We start from the raw sequence: 16,203 nt of genomic DNA on the forward strand, positions 1-16,203 counted from the left end.
TTACATTATTGCCCATCATTTTTTTTGTGTGATAGAAGACTAAGCAGTCTTTTCACCCTCTTTTGGTTGACAAAGATGGTTTTATTAATTAATAGAGATAAAATAAATGGGTAAACGGTTACCTACTTATAAACACGGTTAATACCCATAACCACTCATTTAAATTTCACATGTAAACCGTTATACCCATAACCATAACCGTGAAGTCTAAATGGACGGATAACCGCGGTTACTCATAACCGCGAGTATTTTGCCTATCTCTAATTACATCACATTTGACATTTTCATTAGAAATGCTCTTAGACCATCTCCAAATGAGATATCAAATTTTGAACATAAAATTTAAATTTTGACAGCTTATGTGGTACTTTGACATCTTTTAAAAGTTTTTTCTCCAACTGATATGTCAAACTAAATTATTATTTTATAAAATAAATTATTAAACTAATTAAAATTTAATAAATGACATTTAAAGTTTAATCAGTAATCTGTTCACCTTCTTTAATTAAAAAGAAGAAAAAAGTAAGATAATTGCATAGGTCAACTCAACATTAATTATAATAAATGATTAAATTAATTAAAGATTAATAAAATACATTTAACAATTAATAAAGAAAAACATTTGAAGCTGCTGTCAAATGTGACAGCAACCTCTTTTGCTGCCAATTCATGTCATCACCACATAGAATTTGATATTTCGGTTGGAGAAGATTTGTATGATCTTTTTTCTACTGTTATAGCTGATGTGTACATTTTGGCATCTATTTCAAAGCAACGGTTGCGTAGCCAAAAAGTCGTGCTAAACCGCGTAATTAAAATGCGATTAAAGGTACACCCCACTAACAAAACCGCGTCATCATCTTCCACTTTCCTTCCAACTGCATCGATTGCTGAGAAAACTCTCTTGGCGACCAACCCAGAAAAACCAAGAAATTCAAATTTCCAGTGGAAGAACAACGCATAAGTTTCTCTCGCCCGTTGGCTCCAATCACAGAATCTGAGATGAAAAAGCAGCTTTCTGGTTTATGATCGAGAACTGAAAGAGTCTGAGAAAGATCGATCGTATTTATGTACAGAAATTTCATGGATTCCCAGCGAAAGGTTTGAAATTCTCACTTTTCATGGAATTCAATTTCCGTTCGGTGATCTCTGATTGTTATCGAATAATATGAATCTTTTTATGGTTAGGGTTTTCCCAATTGCACTGTGATTGGATTTGTGTTGCTAGGGTTACGGTTTTCGAGCTCTTACTATCATATTCATTCAATTGTATGAAATAGAAATTTGAGGGTTTTGAGCTGTGAATCTCAAAATGCATTCTCGGAAGCATGAGAATTTCAATAAGCAATCCCCAGCTTCTAGATTACATGCGGTTGCTCCCGACCCGTATAGTAATAGTAGTAGGAGGAGTAATATGCAACTCGAGGCTGCTGATCAGTCTAGTGGGAGGAGTTTAAGCCCTCGCGGATTGCCAGGGGATGTGGGTTTGAGTCAAAGGACTGATTCTATTGAAAGGAGTGACCATGGTTGGCATTTGGGTGGTAGAAGGACTGATCGGGTGAGGCGGAGATCAAGGTCAACTTCACCACCTCTGCCTTTTGGCGGCATGCAGAAAAGGCCACATTTTGATGAAGGAGTTGGGGTTATGCATAGGAATTATTCGTCACCTCCACTTGCACCTGTTTCTTCGGAGTTACAACACAGACCTGAACTTGTAGAGCCTGCAAAATATAGAGTGAATGATGATTCAAATAGTAGACGAGTTTACGGGTCGGAGAACAATGATTCTAGAATCAGCAATGAGGAATTGAATGAAAGCAGATTGTCGGTTGGCGTTACACATGGGACATTGAGTCAGAAATCAATGCATGTGGAAGATGGTGCGGTAAGAGGATTAAAATCCACACTTATGCAAGATAATACAGCACTAGGAACATATTGGCCACCTCCAGACCTGCATCCTGTGATAGCTCCTGCAAAAGATTGTGAACACCTACCATCATCATCACGGAGTATGAATTTACCCCATTTTGAGCATGGACGGCCTCAGTATACGGATCCTGTTGCTTTGGATAGATTACCAGTGACAGAATCCTACAAAGGAGAGAAACCCATTCTTACTTCAAGGGATGGTTTGTACCCCATGGTGTCAGGTGCTCATTATACGGATTTTCGTCCTAGCTCCTCCACAGATGTAAGGAGTGAATTTCAGGATTCTTATAGGGGTGATCCACACTTACCTTCTATGGATGAATTTTCAAGTAGCAGACGGTTCATTAATGCATATAGACAAAGGCCACCAGCAGATTATCCTAGAGATCCTGATTCTGGCAAGGGGAACCTGGCATTTTACCAGAGTTATAGTCCTAACAGAGGTGAGCATGCAGATTTTTTTTACCGCAAATCAAGGGCAATGCCAGTTGATGATCGCAGATATCCATCTGATGACTTACATAAAATGATGCCTCCACGACCACAACTTGACTATGATAGTACTCAAATGGTTTATAACCATCGAAATTTGTCAAGACCTAGTATTATGAACCCTGTTATGGATAGAATGGGTGATACTGAGGAATTTTCTGAAAATTCAAGAAAGGGCATTATGCTGAATAATCCTACTTTGCAGAGGCAACCTTTATTAGACTACCCTGATTCAAGAAGAATATCAGAGACATCAAAGCATGGTGCGGAATATTCAGGTTCAGAATGCACACATGTCAGTATAGAAAGGAGAATGTCACAAGATTATGAACTATCCCATTTCAGAGCATCACAAGATTTTCAGGTCGCACATCAGAAAGAAGATTATGGTTTTGAAAGAGATGTTAATATGAAGTATCAGGACAGGCTGTCTTCTGTGTCAAAATATGACTCAGAGATGAGTGGGCATCCTGCTGGAATGCAGATTATGAGAGAGGAGCTTGGAATATATGAACCAGCAGATAGGATGCTTAAAAGAAACTATGCTACTGAAAAGGGTATAAGTACACATAATCCTAGAACTATTGTGTCTAGTAAGTGGACATCTAGAGAATTCCAAGATTCATATGAAAGTGGTGAAGAGTGGAATGATGGAGATTTGCGCAGTTATTATACATCTGCATCAGCTGGATTTGACCATGATAGATACAGTAAGGCTGAGAGGGTATATGTTGGGCACCGTCATGGTGAATATGAATATGATGATTGGTTGCCATCTCAACACTCTTTTGAACATGAACAAATGCATTCAGTCAGATTCTATAAACACGGTGATCGATATATAAAGGGTCATCAAAAATCTGGTCCATTAAGTAGGCATAAGCTGCATACAGCTGATATAAAAAGCAGTGTTCACAAACAGCACCGAGTTTGGAAAAGACATGATAATTATTTAGAAGATGTCCATGTAAGTGATGGTACTGATGTTGATCAATCAGAAAATGGGCTGAGCTCTGCAGGTCCTGAGCCATCCGAGGACTCTGAGGAGTTTATGCAAATGGTAAATGAAGCCTTTTTAACATTTTCTAAAAAGCTAAATATGAACTCGGCTGTTCGGAGAAGATACAAGGAACAAGGGAAGGCTGGTACTTTGTTCTGCATTGTATGTGGCCGAAGGTCCGTTTTCTTTTCTGTCATGTTCTTTTTAAGTGGGACTCCAGTTTTCATCTTTCATTCAGGAGGTTTTTAGTATTACTCATATTGATGCAGTTATTTTAAGCTTTTGTTACTTAGGTTTGTTTAGTACTTACTCAAGTCACTTGTTATGACCTTAAATTTGTGAAAGTTATGTGGTCTTTTGAGTCTTTCCTTGTTGTTCATTGGGTGAACATCTTCTAATACGAAATGTTGTTTGCGGAGTTGTTCATTACCAATCATGGGTGAAATTTCCAAGTAACATGGCTTTTGTAGTGGGAATGACAGACACCATTTGATCAACAAGGGTCGTCGTAGTCCAGCAGAAAATGATACAGGGCCTCTTCAAGTGTTTTTTGGTTCCTTGTTCACTGGCGAAAGTAAATGTGGACATTCTACATATAGTTTTAGGCTTTGGTGATGCAAAGAGATTATGCAAATTGGTTTATTGTTTGAGGTGGAGGGATAGGATGTACATAGGATGGATTGTGAACAAGAGTGAAATGAGGTTCTTGGCTTGAAATGATTCATTGATTCAAATAGGCCTCTGATACGAACTTAATTGCTGAAGCCATTTTGGTATCCTGTTATTGGCATCTAGGTCGAAATGCAGAGTGTTTCATTACTCATATATGCACTTATTCTACCTGAATATTTTAAAAAATTTCTCAGGACTTTGAAGGAGCTTTGGAGGCTTATACATTCATGAAAGTACATTATTTTTATAATGCCTGCAAAAATGTGATCATAAAGCATACTGTATCCTATGATGCAGTGTTAAGTTCCATAGCTTCTCACTTGGTGTAAGTTAATCTTTGAGGCTCTGGAGTCCATTGTATTTTCTGGATGGAGAGTGCAGAAACTGGCCAGTTAAGTAGAAGTTAGTCAGTTATAGTTGGTAAGAAATGGGAAAGAAGGATTTGTAGTGAAAATTGGAGTAAAAGATTCTGTGGTAACATGTGAGTGAGTAGGTTTAAAGTTTCACAAGAGCGCATGGAGTGTTCTACGAAGTCAGTGACAATGAGATCAATCATTTGGTTTGCTAACGATGCATAGTAATATGATTTTTCATGTCGTTATCATGGGAAGACCAAATATTTACTTGGTCGTGAGGTTGAATATGCAGGCTATTTCCTATATATGCTTAAGAGTAAGATAATTTTGAGCTTTTAGAAAAGATGATTAGAACCCAAATTAGAAATAAGTAAGTAAAATGTCATAAAACTTAAAGGGGTGAAATTAAGAAAACAATCATTAGACAAAGTATTATCGAGAGTTAGATGTGCATTGGTTTGTCTTGTTACTGCTCCAAGGTTGATCCGCACTTACTTTTATGAGGATATCTACTGTGTCGGAGACGTGTCTTAAATTGATGCAAGTCTGCCCCAAGTCTGACAAAAGGAGGTTGTGGTAGTTTGTTGCTGGTATAAGCCATCACACCTTATGAATGTGTATAACTTGATACGAAGGAATGAAGCCCTGTAGCAAATGAGAGGCAAGATGATTAATTTGAATCAAACTTGACTGTAGCAGTTGAGGGTCGTCAAATAGCTTCCTTTTTTTTTTTTTTGGTAATTCGTCAAATAGCATTTGGTTTTGTTTTCACTGGTTATTTTATGAAGATATCAAAGTTAGATTTTTGTCTTTCATTTTTGAATTTTTATATATGATACTTATTAGGGCCTGAAATTTGTATATGATACTTAAATGAGATATTGTAGATGTTTCTGTCTTATGTTTTTTTTTTTCTTTTTTTTTTTTGGAGTAGAAATGGTACTCACGAATACTGTGTCCTTTCATTGTTTATGTTCTTTTTATCTTTTTCAATTGTTTATTTATATATGATGTGTTGCAGTTTGTCGAAGGAATTCATGGACACTCAACGCTTGGTAAGACACGCATATATGTCTCACAGAGTTGGGCTGAGGGCTCAGCACTTGGGTCTTCTAAAAGCAGTTTGTGTTCTGTTGGGGTGGAGTACTGTTGTCCCCCCTGACACGGTCACATGGGCTCCCCAGGTCTTGCCCAGGGCTGAAGCTTTGGCTCAGAAGGAAGATTTGATTCTCTGGCCTCCTGTCATTGTTGTTCACAATATTTCTATGTCAGACAACAATCCTCAAAGTTGGAAGGTTGTATCCATGGAGGCACTCGAGGCTTTTCTAAGAAGTGAGCGACTTTGTTGTTTTTATTATTTAGTTATACAATACTTACGCTTGAGCATAGAGTTATTAAAAATATCGAGTAAACTAGAAAATAAGAATATAGTGTACCATGTATTATTCAGGGTGAGTGGAGGATATGATGGCAAGATGCCTTTTGAAGTTAGGATAACAATTATTTGTTCTGAATCTTTTGGGTTCTACATGGCATGGCAGGTAATGGTTTAATCAAGGGAAGAATCAAGATTTGCCTAGGGAAGCCTGCTGACCAAAGTGTTTTGGTGGTGAAGTTCTTGGGAACTTTTACTGGGCTTGGGGATGCAGAGAGGATTCAGAAGCATTTTGCAGAGCATCAGCGTGGCAGAGTGGATTTTGAGCGAGCGACATCCTCGAATGGAAAAATTGTCGAAGCAGCAATGCAGGGAGACAACGCGGAGGAGCGATTTCTATATGGGTACATGGGCATTGTAGAGGACTTGGATAAGGTGGATTTCCATACCAGGAGCTGGACTGTGATAAAGAGCAAGAAGGAGATTCAGGACCTGGCCAATGCTCCCGTCAAACCTGATGAGAGGTAGCTCATAGTTGTGTCCAAATACTAATTTAAGAATTATGCATAGGTTTCCCTCTCGTAGAACATGCCCTGAAGAGAACCGAAAAGAAATTATCGTGTAAGAAACTCGAAGTCACCGCTAGCTTTTGTTATTAGCACAATACTCTGAACTCGTGGAATCCCGAATATTTTGCTTGTAATTTATACGCGTGGTGGCTTACATTACATAAACAAACTAATGTACCGTTTATGCTTCAATTCGTAGTCATGTTTATAAGGCCGAGCGGCGTAAATTCCGTTCTTGAGGCCAAATTTCCTGTGTTGGTTTAGTTTCATGTATAAAATGCCATTTGGTTCGTAAACAGAATGAAAGAAATTATGATATGAGTGAGAAGGAAATTATGAGTATGCATGATGCGGACTTTCTGGTGATCCGAGAAGCTTTACATTTTATTAAATTTAAATTCTGAGTGTTTTATTTTTTGGAAGTAGATTGTATATTTACTTTTGGGACAGATTGGGATCTTCACACTTGACACTCCGTTTTGGGGTAAGAGTCCAATGTTAGCTCCGTTTGGGGGCATGATGTGATGCGTTATTTCCAAATAATATTTGGTGAGAAAAATTGTCACACTGACAAAATTGACTATCGTTTCAAAATAAGGGAAAATATGATGGGCTATGTAACCCAACCTCACACATGGGTTATGTAACTCATCCTTGCCAATCTAATCTTATTGTTAATGTTCAATCTTATCCAATCCATCAAACGTCAATTCGAAATAAGAGAAAATATGATGGGCTATGTAATCAAACCACACATATGGGTTATGTGACTCATCTCTGTCAATTAAATCTTATCTCTAATGTCCAATCTCATCTAACTCATTGAACAGCCCTGGGTGTACAGAATCTGCGATTGTGCCAAAGTCCAAAAAGGCGCCCAAATACAGTAAAGCTTCTTTGTAGTGATATTCGATGAAGGAATATTATAGTCATAAAAATTTCAGTCCCAATTTTGGCTAGTTATATTAACTTGAATTATAAATTGCTAGGTACCATCTTAAAGAAACATGTTTTCTTATAGTAATAATTGTCAATAAGTTTAAAAATATGTAATGTCACAAATAAAAATTTAAGATGAACTAAAATATTCTTCTAAAGTTGTTTGGACAATGATTTATTTTTTTAATGTTGATGCTACGTCTTTGAGCTTGTACGTACATAGTAGGTCGTCAACATAGACAGCTTGTCAAGACATTCAACCGTCAAATTAAAGAGGTGTCTCTCTATTTCCAATGTTATATCTTCAAAATTGACATGTTCTACTACTAATGTAGTTCTTTGTATCCATACAACTTTTAATAAAGATAATTAAATAAAAAAATTAATATTTTTTAACTAGACCTCTATTAAGTAATACCCCCTCCTTACAGTAATAAAATTGATTTACTCCCAACACTATGATTATACAGAAGTTTCGCTGTATTTATGAATATAATGTAACGTAAGATGCTTATGTTGCTTGATCCCACTGACATTGAATTCAAACCGTCATCATATCCAAATACAGTCTAATAACATGCTTATATTATTATATCGATTATTTAGTGTACCTAAAACACAAGGCGCTAAATTACGTATCATAATATAGTTGAAAGATATTGAGAATATACCCTAAAGTGAGACATATTAACTATACCGTCCACTTTAAATCATATTCTGTTCTGGGTACACATAAAAAAATTTCGACAAAGTGTGGTACTTAAAAAGTGTTAATATGAAAACAGAAGGTGGGCTTTCCTTGAGTTTTATACATACAACTTTTATGGTTGGATGTCTCAATCTATTTAACTTGTACGGTTGAATGTCTCTGGTGGATATGGTGCCTTGTAGTGTACTCAATCCTTGGCTTTAATATATACCACCCAGCAATGCGGCGTCTCTCTCAAGTATTAATGCAACTCTCAGTTAAACTTTTCACTGCAGTGGCATCAACTTTTCAAGAACAAATAAATATGGAGCTGTAAAAACTTCGATATACTTGCTCATCTCGTTTGGAAGTTGAGACACTTGATACCGTAGGCAAAGACGAACAAGAACAGGAGCACGAAACCAATATGAGCCACGGCGACGGCTCCGAGGAAGTCATATTCAAACCCTAATCTTGTCTTAAGGTACATCTGCACTGACATACGAGCTTCACCTGGAACTTCAACTAATGAAGTTCTGTCTCCCACTTGGGATGTCACTAGTCCGTAGATTGTCCAAGCCACCGGTGAACCCCAGTAGTACCATCGCCACCATATCGGGATTTGCTGCAACATCAGCACGTATATAAATAAAATGCAATGATTTCTTTCATATATGTCGCACAAAAGTGAATAGCATTCATGTGTATAACTTGTGATGAGAAGATCTTTTAACATATTATAAGCTTGGGCGGGACACTTGCCATCCTAGGGAGGAGGAAACCAGAGAAGAGGTTCCAGAAGCTCAGGAAAAAGGACATCACAATGGCCGCAATTTGGTGGCCTGGCGTGAGAGCTACAAGCATCATGCCGTACAATGTGAAGTAGATAAAGCACATCAATATAAAGTAGTAGAACCAGAAGAACTTGTCAACGTGCCAAGTGAACCCCATCATTGAAAAGAGGATGAGACTATACGCCAGAGTTTGGATTGCAACGTAAATTGTCTCAATCGCCACCTGCAGGGGATACGAAATTTACTGTATATCTCCATGGAAGATGAAGTTTGCTTTGATTGAACTCATGCCTCAACTTTCCTAACTTGATATAAAGGTTTCGGCTTCTTTTACCTGAGCAAAAGCATAAGGCAGCGCAGAGTACATCCCTGCTGCTCTTTCGCGGTAAAATACTGTTCTTTCAACTGCCACAATAGGCTGTACCGAGGCGGTGTTGGTTGCTCCAAGGAAGAGAACGGCTGAATACATGGCTCCGACTAGATTTAATAGGTCTTGTTCCTTATAACTATTGAGATAACATTTTGCAATAAACTTTAGAAATATGCAACAAATACGAAAGCAAAGTCTATTGTACTTGATTCTAACAAAAAAATGAGAAACCTTATGTCTTACGTTTGATCTCCTTTGTTCCAGAAAATTAGTCCAAAAATGATACCAACAACTACAGTCAGAAAGAGCCGGATGGCGTTGTATGGCGGGTTCCTCCAGTATGACCAATGTTGTTTCCAGAAGCAAGCTTTGCATTGAGTAAGAAAAGACTGAGAGTATTTGGTTGGGAAATAAAGGTCTTTGGATCCCGGGACTGGAGTGCTTAGCTCTGTTATAAGTTCTTGATTCTTCCTGGAAAGGAGAAAATCAAATGATATAAACATCGTGTTAGCGTATTACTGAAGAATTTTTAGGAAAAGGAGGCACAACGATGCAAGTTACAATTGCGATCCTAAATGTTCCACTTACCTATAAAGTTCAGAGTTCGCGTATATATCCGCAAAATCCACATTGAGTTGGGACTCAACTGCAGGAGAAGTGATTTCCAACATCCATGTTGCAGGATTGTAACCATCTCTGATCTTTGTAATTCCGGGAATAGCCTGCAAGATGTTATAGACATTAGTTTGACAATGAAGGTAGCGTGGGGTTTATAATTCAACAATTTCTAATGACCATGTCACAAGTAATACTCACTTCAAAATATTCTATGAGCTTTTGAGAACAGCGGCCAAGGGGTCCGGCATAAATCACTTGTCCACCTCTCTTCATCAGCAGAAGCTGTGAGGAAAAAAGGAAAACAAATCGAATTAAAGCAAGTAGCTAACAAAAACTACAAATTGCAAGACTCGGGCCACTAGTTTCGGACAATGAGAACTGTCGAATACCTCATCAAAGGCTTCAAAAATGTCTATGCTTGGCTGATGAATAGTGCAGACAAGCGTCCGACCTGTATCCACAGTGTTTCTCACTGTACGCATTACAATTGCAGCAGCTCTTGCATCAAGACCTGATGTCGGCTCATCCATGAAGATTATGGAGGGATTCGCCACCAGCTCTACAGCTACGGTTAATCTCTTTCTCTGCTCTGTTGACAGACCATCTATTCCAGGAAGGCCTACTAAGGAATTCCTCAGAGGTTTTAGCTCAACCAAATCCATGACTTCCTCCACAAACATCTACATGTCAGAAAGGAGAAAACTACGATAAATATACATTGTGGGGGAAGAAATTAAAAAACCTGTATTGACAAATTTGATTGTCACAAAAAAATGATAAAATCAACAATGAGTTATGTGTCGAAGAAGATGCCTGTCGTGTTTCCTTCGTAATTTCCTTTGCAAGACGCAACCAAGCAGAGTACACGAGAGATTCGTAAACAGTTACATTTGGAGAGTGGATATCATTTTGTTCACAATAACCGCTAACTCGAGCAAAGGTTTCCTGGTTCTTTGGGTAACCGGAAATGCTGATACTTCCTTCAATATAACCACCAGTTTTCCTTCCTGCTAGCACATCCATCAAGGTAGTCTTTCCTGCACCGCTGACGCCAACCAATGCTGTTAGAACACCAGGCCTAAAAGCACCACTAGCATCTCGCAACAATTGGAGGCGATCCTCTTCAATTCCTTGTCTCTTCATTTCCTGATGAACAACTAACAGCTTTCAGCATTCACGGGGGATGGACTTAAACAATTTCACCATAATGTGATGCTACATATCGAAAAAGATGCATAGAAGACTTACAGCAGGCATATCAACATAGTAGTTCACATGATCAAATGCAAGTGACAAAGGCTGAAACTTCGGCAGCATTCCTCGCTTCGTAGTTTTCATCACTTCCATATCAATACCTGTAGTTATTCACATAGTATCATCATTAGCATGCTTCCTTTATCTGCCTTTTAAAAGAAACATTTGCAGTATGTATAACTCTTTATGTTTTGAACCTTTAAGCATTGGGGAAGTAAATGCTGAACTCAATTCCTGGGATCCCATTCTATCCAAGATTGGCTGCTCTTTACTTCCTTGCTTTTCATCGTCCTCCAAAATAATAGATTTAGAATCTCCGAAAGCTGCATATGGTTTCGAAAGCAGTATTGGACTCAAAATCTTATTCACATAACTGAAATAATGCTTGTCATGAGAAATGATCGCTTACGGTTCAGAAAAGTCAGTGCTGCAATAAACAAGATGTTGAAAAGTAAGGAAAACCCGAGGAGTGCTCCTATGCATATCCAGTACCAGTACTCTTCTGTAAACATGCCTCTGGCCTTTAGGAGAGCCTTTCCAACTGTTGGTTCTGGGATTCGCGGGTCAATATTAGGCTGTAACAGAGAAACAGTATAATAATGTCAGTCAGATTATATGAATAGATGTGGCCTCTGACATAAAATGATATATGATAGGAAGGAGGTCTTACTGCACTCCATCTTTCGTCAAGAAATTCATTGATGGCTATTGCATTTTGTCCATACATCATAGGAGAAATATAGTAGCCCCATATCATCCATGGTTCAATGTCATCTGTATGAAATGGAGAAGATAACATATTCATTCATACAGGAATATAACAAACTAATACAGAAACTTGAGTCATTATTCTATAGATGGGACAAATACAAGCGCAGTGAACCTTTGGCAACAATGAATCCACCGAGGACAAAAACCAATAGCAGTGTGAAGGTGCCAAGTGTGCTTGCAACAATTTGTGTTCTGCCAAGAGCTGCAATGAAGCGGAAGAGTGATAGGGCCATCTGATGCACGCTGAATAATGCCAATAGTTGGCGGAAAAACCTGCATCAATTTCAAATGTGCTGCTGAGAATAGTTTAAAGAAGTCGTTATCATCTGTGGATCATATCTAAACAATAAAGATAGCATTGTACACACACGTTAGTTCCATTTTTGGGCACATACCTACTAGCTGCAGGAGCAAAACCGATGGTGTAATATGTGAGAATGATCCATAATCCTGATTCAATCAGTGATACCGGGATCCTGAGGACCCAAATTGGTAAGCTAAAAGCCCATGCTGGGTGTAACAATGCATCTCTCTGTTTAAAAAATACAGGAAGCCTGAATATAGTCATTGCTAGCTCAGTCATCCCGTTGAACATTACATTTATGAGACTAAAAAATAGTGCACCATAAAACTTCCCCCCATCTTGTAATTGACCGTGCTTCATTTCTGTTCTCAAAAAAATTGTCATGGCAATTATTGACATGATTGTGAGCTGACTAGTCTTGAATATGTACAGAGCAGAGTTCCGCTTCATCAGGAGCCACTCTCTTGCAAAGCACGCGTTGAAGAGTTCCCAGTTTGAGATTCCGTACTTTTTTTTCTCTAATGCAGCAGCATGAGTTTTAGATCTATCATAAGGAATCCTGAGTTCTTCAGAAAGATTTTGACCAATGTGGTAACTTTTAAAATAATCTGAAAATTCCGATGTGCTAATATATCGGTAATTTTCATTCTGCCTAAACCAGTATTGTTCTTGGTCCTTTCTGGAAATAACCTCTTGCAGGAAGTCTGCCACTCCTTTCCTTTCCGGACACTTGAAACCTACACTCTCAAAAAATTCGAGTGCATTCTCTCGTGGACCTTGGTAAACAATCTGACCATCTGAAAGTAAGATAATGTCGTCAAAAAGGTCAAAGGTTTCAGGTGCAGGTTGCAGAAGAGAGATTGTCATGGTGATATCCATTGTATGAACCATCTGCCTCATAAACTGGACAATTTGGAATGTTGTCGAACTGTCTAAACCGGTTGATATTTCATCCATGAAATAAGCTTTTGCTGGTCCAACCAGCATTTCTCCTGCATTCATCCGCACCGACTTCTTATTAGAAAACAGGGTTGTGTTATGAACTGTCCGTTAAGTGTTGTTCTCTTGCATTTTTGTGTATTGTATACAAACCTGTAGTAAGACGCTTCTTCTGTCCACCAGATATGCCCCTTCGCATCTCGTCACCCACTAAAATATCAGCACAAATATCTAATCCAAGTAGCTGTTAAAGTTTCTTAGTTAGTACCAATTGTAGACTCCATGTGTATTATTCGAAAAATAAGTAACCAATAAGAACAAGCTAACCTTCAGAATATAGTCTGTAAATAAACTGGTTTCTTGTCCTGCCAGAGCTGTGGCTTTCATGAATGTATCAATCTCAGGATCAGGTGTAATTCCTGATTCTATTTCTCGTCTAGACAATTCCGCCAGTAGCTCGTATCTGGTTCCAACCCCTAAGCATCTTCCTGAAAAATCCAACGTTTCTCTAACTGTCATCTCACCATTGTGCAGATCATGCTGGCTGATATACGCGCATGTTCTTTGAGGACAAAACTCCGAAAATTCATGACCACAGTAAGTGATACTTCCGGATACCTGTTATATATTTGATGGGGATCAAGTTAGAATTTCTAATATTTAGAAAACTATTATTTGTGAGATACTGAACTTCACAGAAATAGTTTGTGCAATCTTCATGATAAAAATTTCCAAGACCGGTCGAATTAACAAGAATCATAAACATTTACTTATTGTAATATTTCAGCATTTGCATGCTTAATGATGAACAATAAGACTGAGGGGCGATGTTGCCTAACATATGAAAGACAATGTTAGTGTGCAAAGGAAGGAGGACGCCGCACCCTTAGATCCTTATCCGTCTTGCCAGCAAGTGCCTGCAGGAAAGTTGTCTTCCCTGATCCTGGAGGTCCCAGAAGTAGTGTCATTCTGGAAAACGCTAACAAAATCAGCAAAGTACATAGCACGAGTTAAGCAAATACAGTCAATCCATTTAGTACATCGATCATATTAAATCAGAAGAACGACAAAAGTTTGCCTATTAGAGCACATCTGGGTGTCTGATTGACAATGTCAGTCTAGGAATCAAAGAACAACCAATTTCAACATGTAAATTTGAAAAGACTTGGACATTACCGTGATGGCTTAACTATTCCACTCACGTCACGAAGTATCTTGACTACTCTTTTCTTTGACGGGAAGAGCTTAATGAGTCCAAGAATCCCCTATTCACACAAAACACAAACTTAAGAATAGCAGAACAAAAAATTCGCTCTCAGTAGACGCGTACATGGACGCACACATACTTACCAGCTTCTATTAGGTATAAATAAACACAATCTTTGGAAGTACGAACTGTTACTACAATTCATTGTATACAATCATATTACCACAGAAAAAACTTGCTCGAAAAAGACCATATTTATCACCATACAATAATCGAGAAAAAAAGGTAGAAACGAGTCACCCTTTTCAGATCGAAGAACTCGAAAACTGAAGATAAAATTATATACAGCTCTATCCTTGCACATATGATCACAAATAAATAAAATTCTGGATTTACAGTCTTACAGAAAAAGGGGGAAAGAATAGAGAAAAATTCAAAGAAAAAGATACATAGAAAAGCAGAAAACAGAACAAAGTACCTCTATGGCATTCATGGAGGAATTCAGCAGAGTAGGAAGTGCTCTGGTTCCAACATATGCATCCCCTTCAACTGATAAATGCTCGAACCGAACTTCAACCTTCGGAATCTCAATCCAAACCCTGTCAGGACAAAATCAAACACAGTTTCCAACTTATAAATCACCAGATAAAAAATATTTATCACCACAAATATCTGTTAAAAAAAAAAAAAAAAAAACCATATAAAAGTATGATTCACCCACCTATCAGTCCTATCTCTCAGCCTTTGAAGGAACTTCTCATTATCCTGTTCAGCAATCTTGAGTATATTTTCCATGAGTTTCTTCTTGTCCAGCCTTCCGAGATTGGTAACGTCGATCTCTTCATAACCAACATTTCCATTATCCAACACCTGCTTAAGCATTCCTCTTCTTAACCTATCAATTGTTGGAAGCCTCTCTATCGCTGCCCATTTCAACTCCTCCTCGTCCTCCTGGTCTGCTCTCCCGCTGCGGTGGAACACATCCCCCCGATTGCTCCACACTTCGCGAAAACTCGTGGACGCCCAACTTCTCCTGCTCATTGATCCATGGCTCCTCCTGCTCATTGATCCATGGCTCCTCCTCCAGCTGCTCACAGCTGATCCATGATCTCCGGCCAATTCCGCCGCCATTTTTACTTAAATTTCTTTATACAATGGTGTATTCAATGCTGTATATGTTGCTAGTAAGTTGCCGGATGCTCTGTCGAAGATCTTAAATGGACCGAAGCTATGGCCTTGGAGATGCATGCATTGGAAAAAAAACCTGGAGGGGGAGCGAACAACTTTCAAAGCATGTAGCTTTTGTTTCAAAGAACAAAAATTGAAGCAAATAATGCATGAAAATCTTGAATGACTAGTTGCATGGCTTGAGAGAGAGAGAGAGAGAGAGAGAGAGAGAGATAGAGCGAGAGAGAGAGATGAGTATCTTCAGAGTTTGGGGGACAGTTGAAAGGGAGATCCTTGGAGGATACTTTATTTTTACTTCCTCACTTTTGGGAAGCTTCCTCCATGAATTTCATGTAGACGTGGTTTATGAAGAAAGTTAAAGTTGAGGTTTCATGGAGACGTAGTTTTTTTTTTTTTTTTTTTTTTTTTTTTTTTAAGTTAAGGTTTTAATAATTGGATACTTATAAACACATGCAAGGTTTCTTTGTATTTTTGATGTGGGATTTGTACTCTTAATACAGGCCCTCACTTGTGACAAATTTTCAAGCCTAACACTTACAGGGACAACACAAACGGGTGATGTGAGTACTTGTGGTCATTAGCTTCACACATGGGATATCTTGCTCTGATATCATAAAGGAATTTTACCATAAAACCAATTGATAACATGAGGAGTAGTCCAACTTATAAGCATATTGTACTCTCAACAGTTTTTTCTAAGATTTGTGACAGCGTAATACCGACAATAATATATAC

At 38.3% G+C, this 16,203-nt stretch overlaps 1 protein-coding gene and 1 pseudogene across 1 annotated transcript; one reads left to right on the top strand and one right to left on the bottom strand.

Annotated features, from left to right (window-relative positions):
• The first annotated feature begins 862 nt into the window (after positions 1 to 862).
• LOC137748130 (uncharacterized) lies at positions 863 to 6,762 on the top strand. The gene is made up of 3 exons (XM_068488217.1): positions 863 to 3,600; positions 5,474 to 5,784; positions 5,994 to 6,762. The coding sequence occupies exons 1-3, from the start codon at positions 1,313 to 1,315 to the stop codon at positions 6,353 to 6,355; spliced, it is 2,961 nt and encodes a 986-aa protein (XP_068344318.1). The 5' UTR covers positions 863 to 1,312; the 3' UTR covers positions 6,356 to 6,762.
• Positions 6,763 to 7,914: 1,152 nt separating this feature from the next.
• Positions 7,915 to 15,698, bottom strand: LOC137747618 (pleiotropic drug resistance protein 2-like; annotated as a pseudogene).
• Between the last annotated feature and the right edge of the window lie 505 nt (positions 15,699 to 16,203).

Source organism: Pyrus communis, chromosome 10, assembly GCF_963583255.1.
Source record: "Pyrus communis chromosome 10, drPyrComm1.1, whole genome shotgun sequence".
NCBI lineage: Eukaryota > Viridiplantae > Streptophyta > Magnoliopsida > Rosales > Rosaceae > Pyrus > Pyrus communis.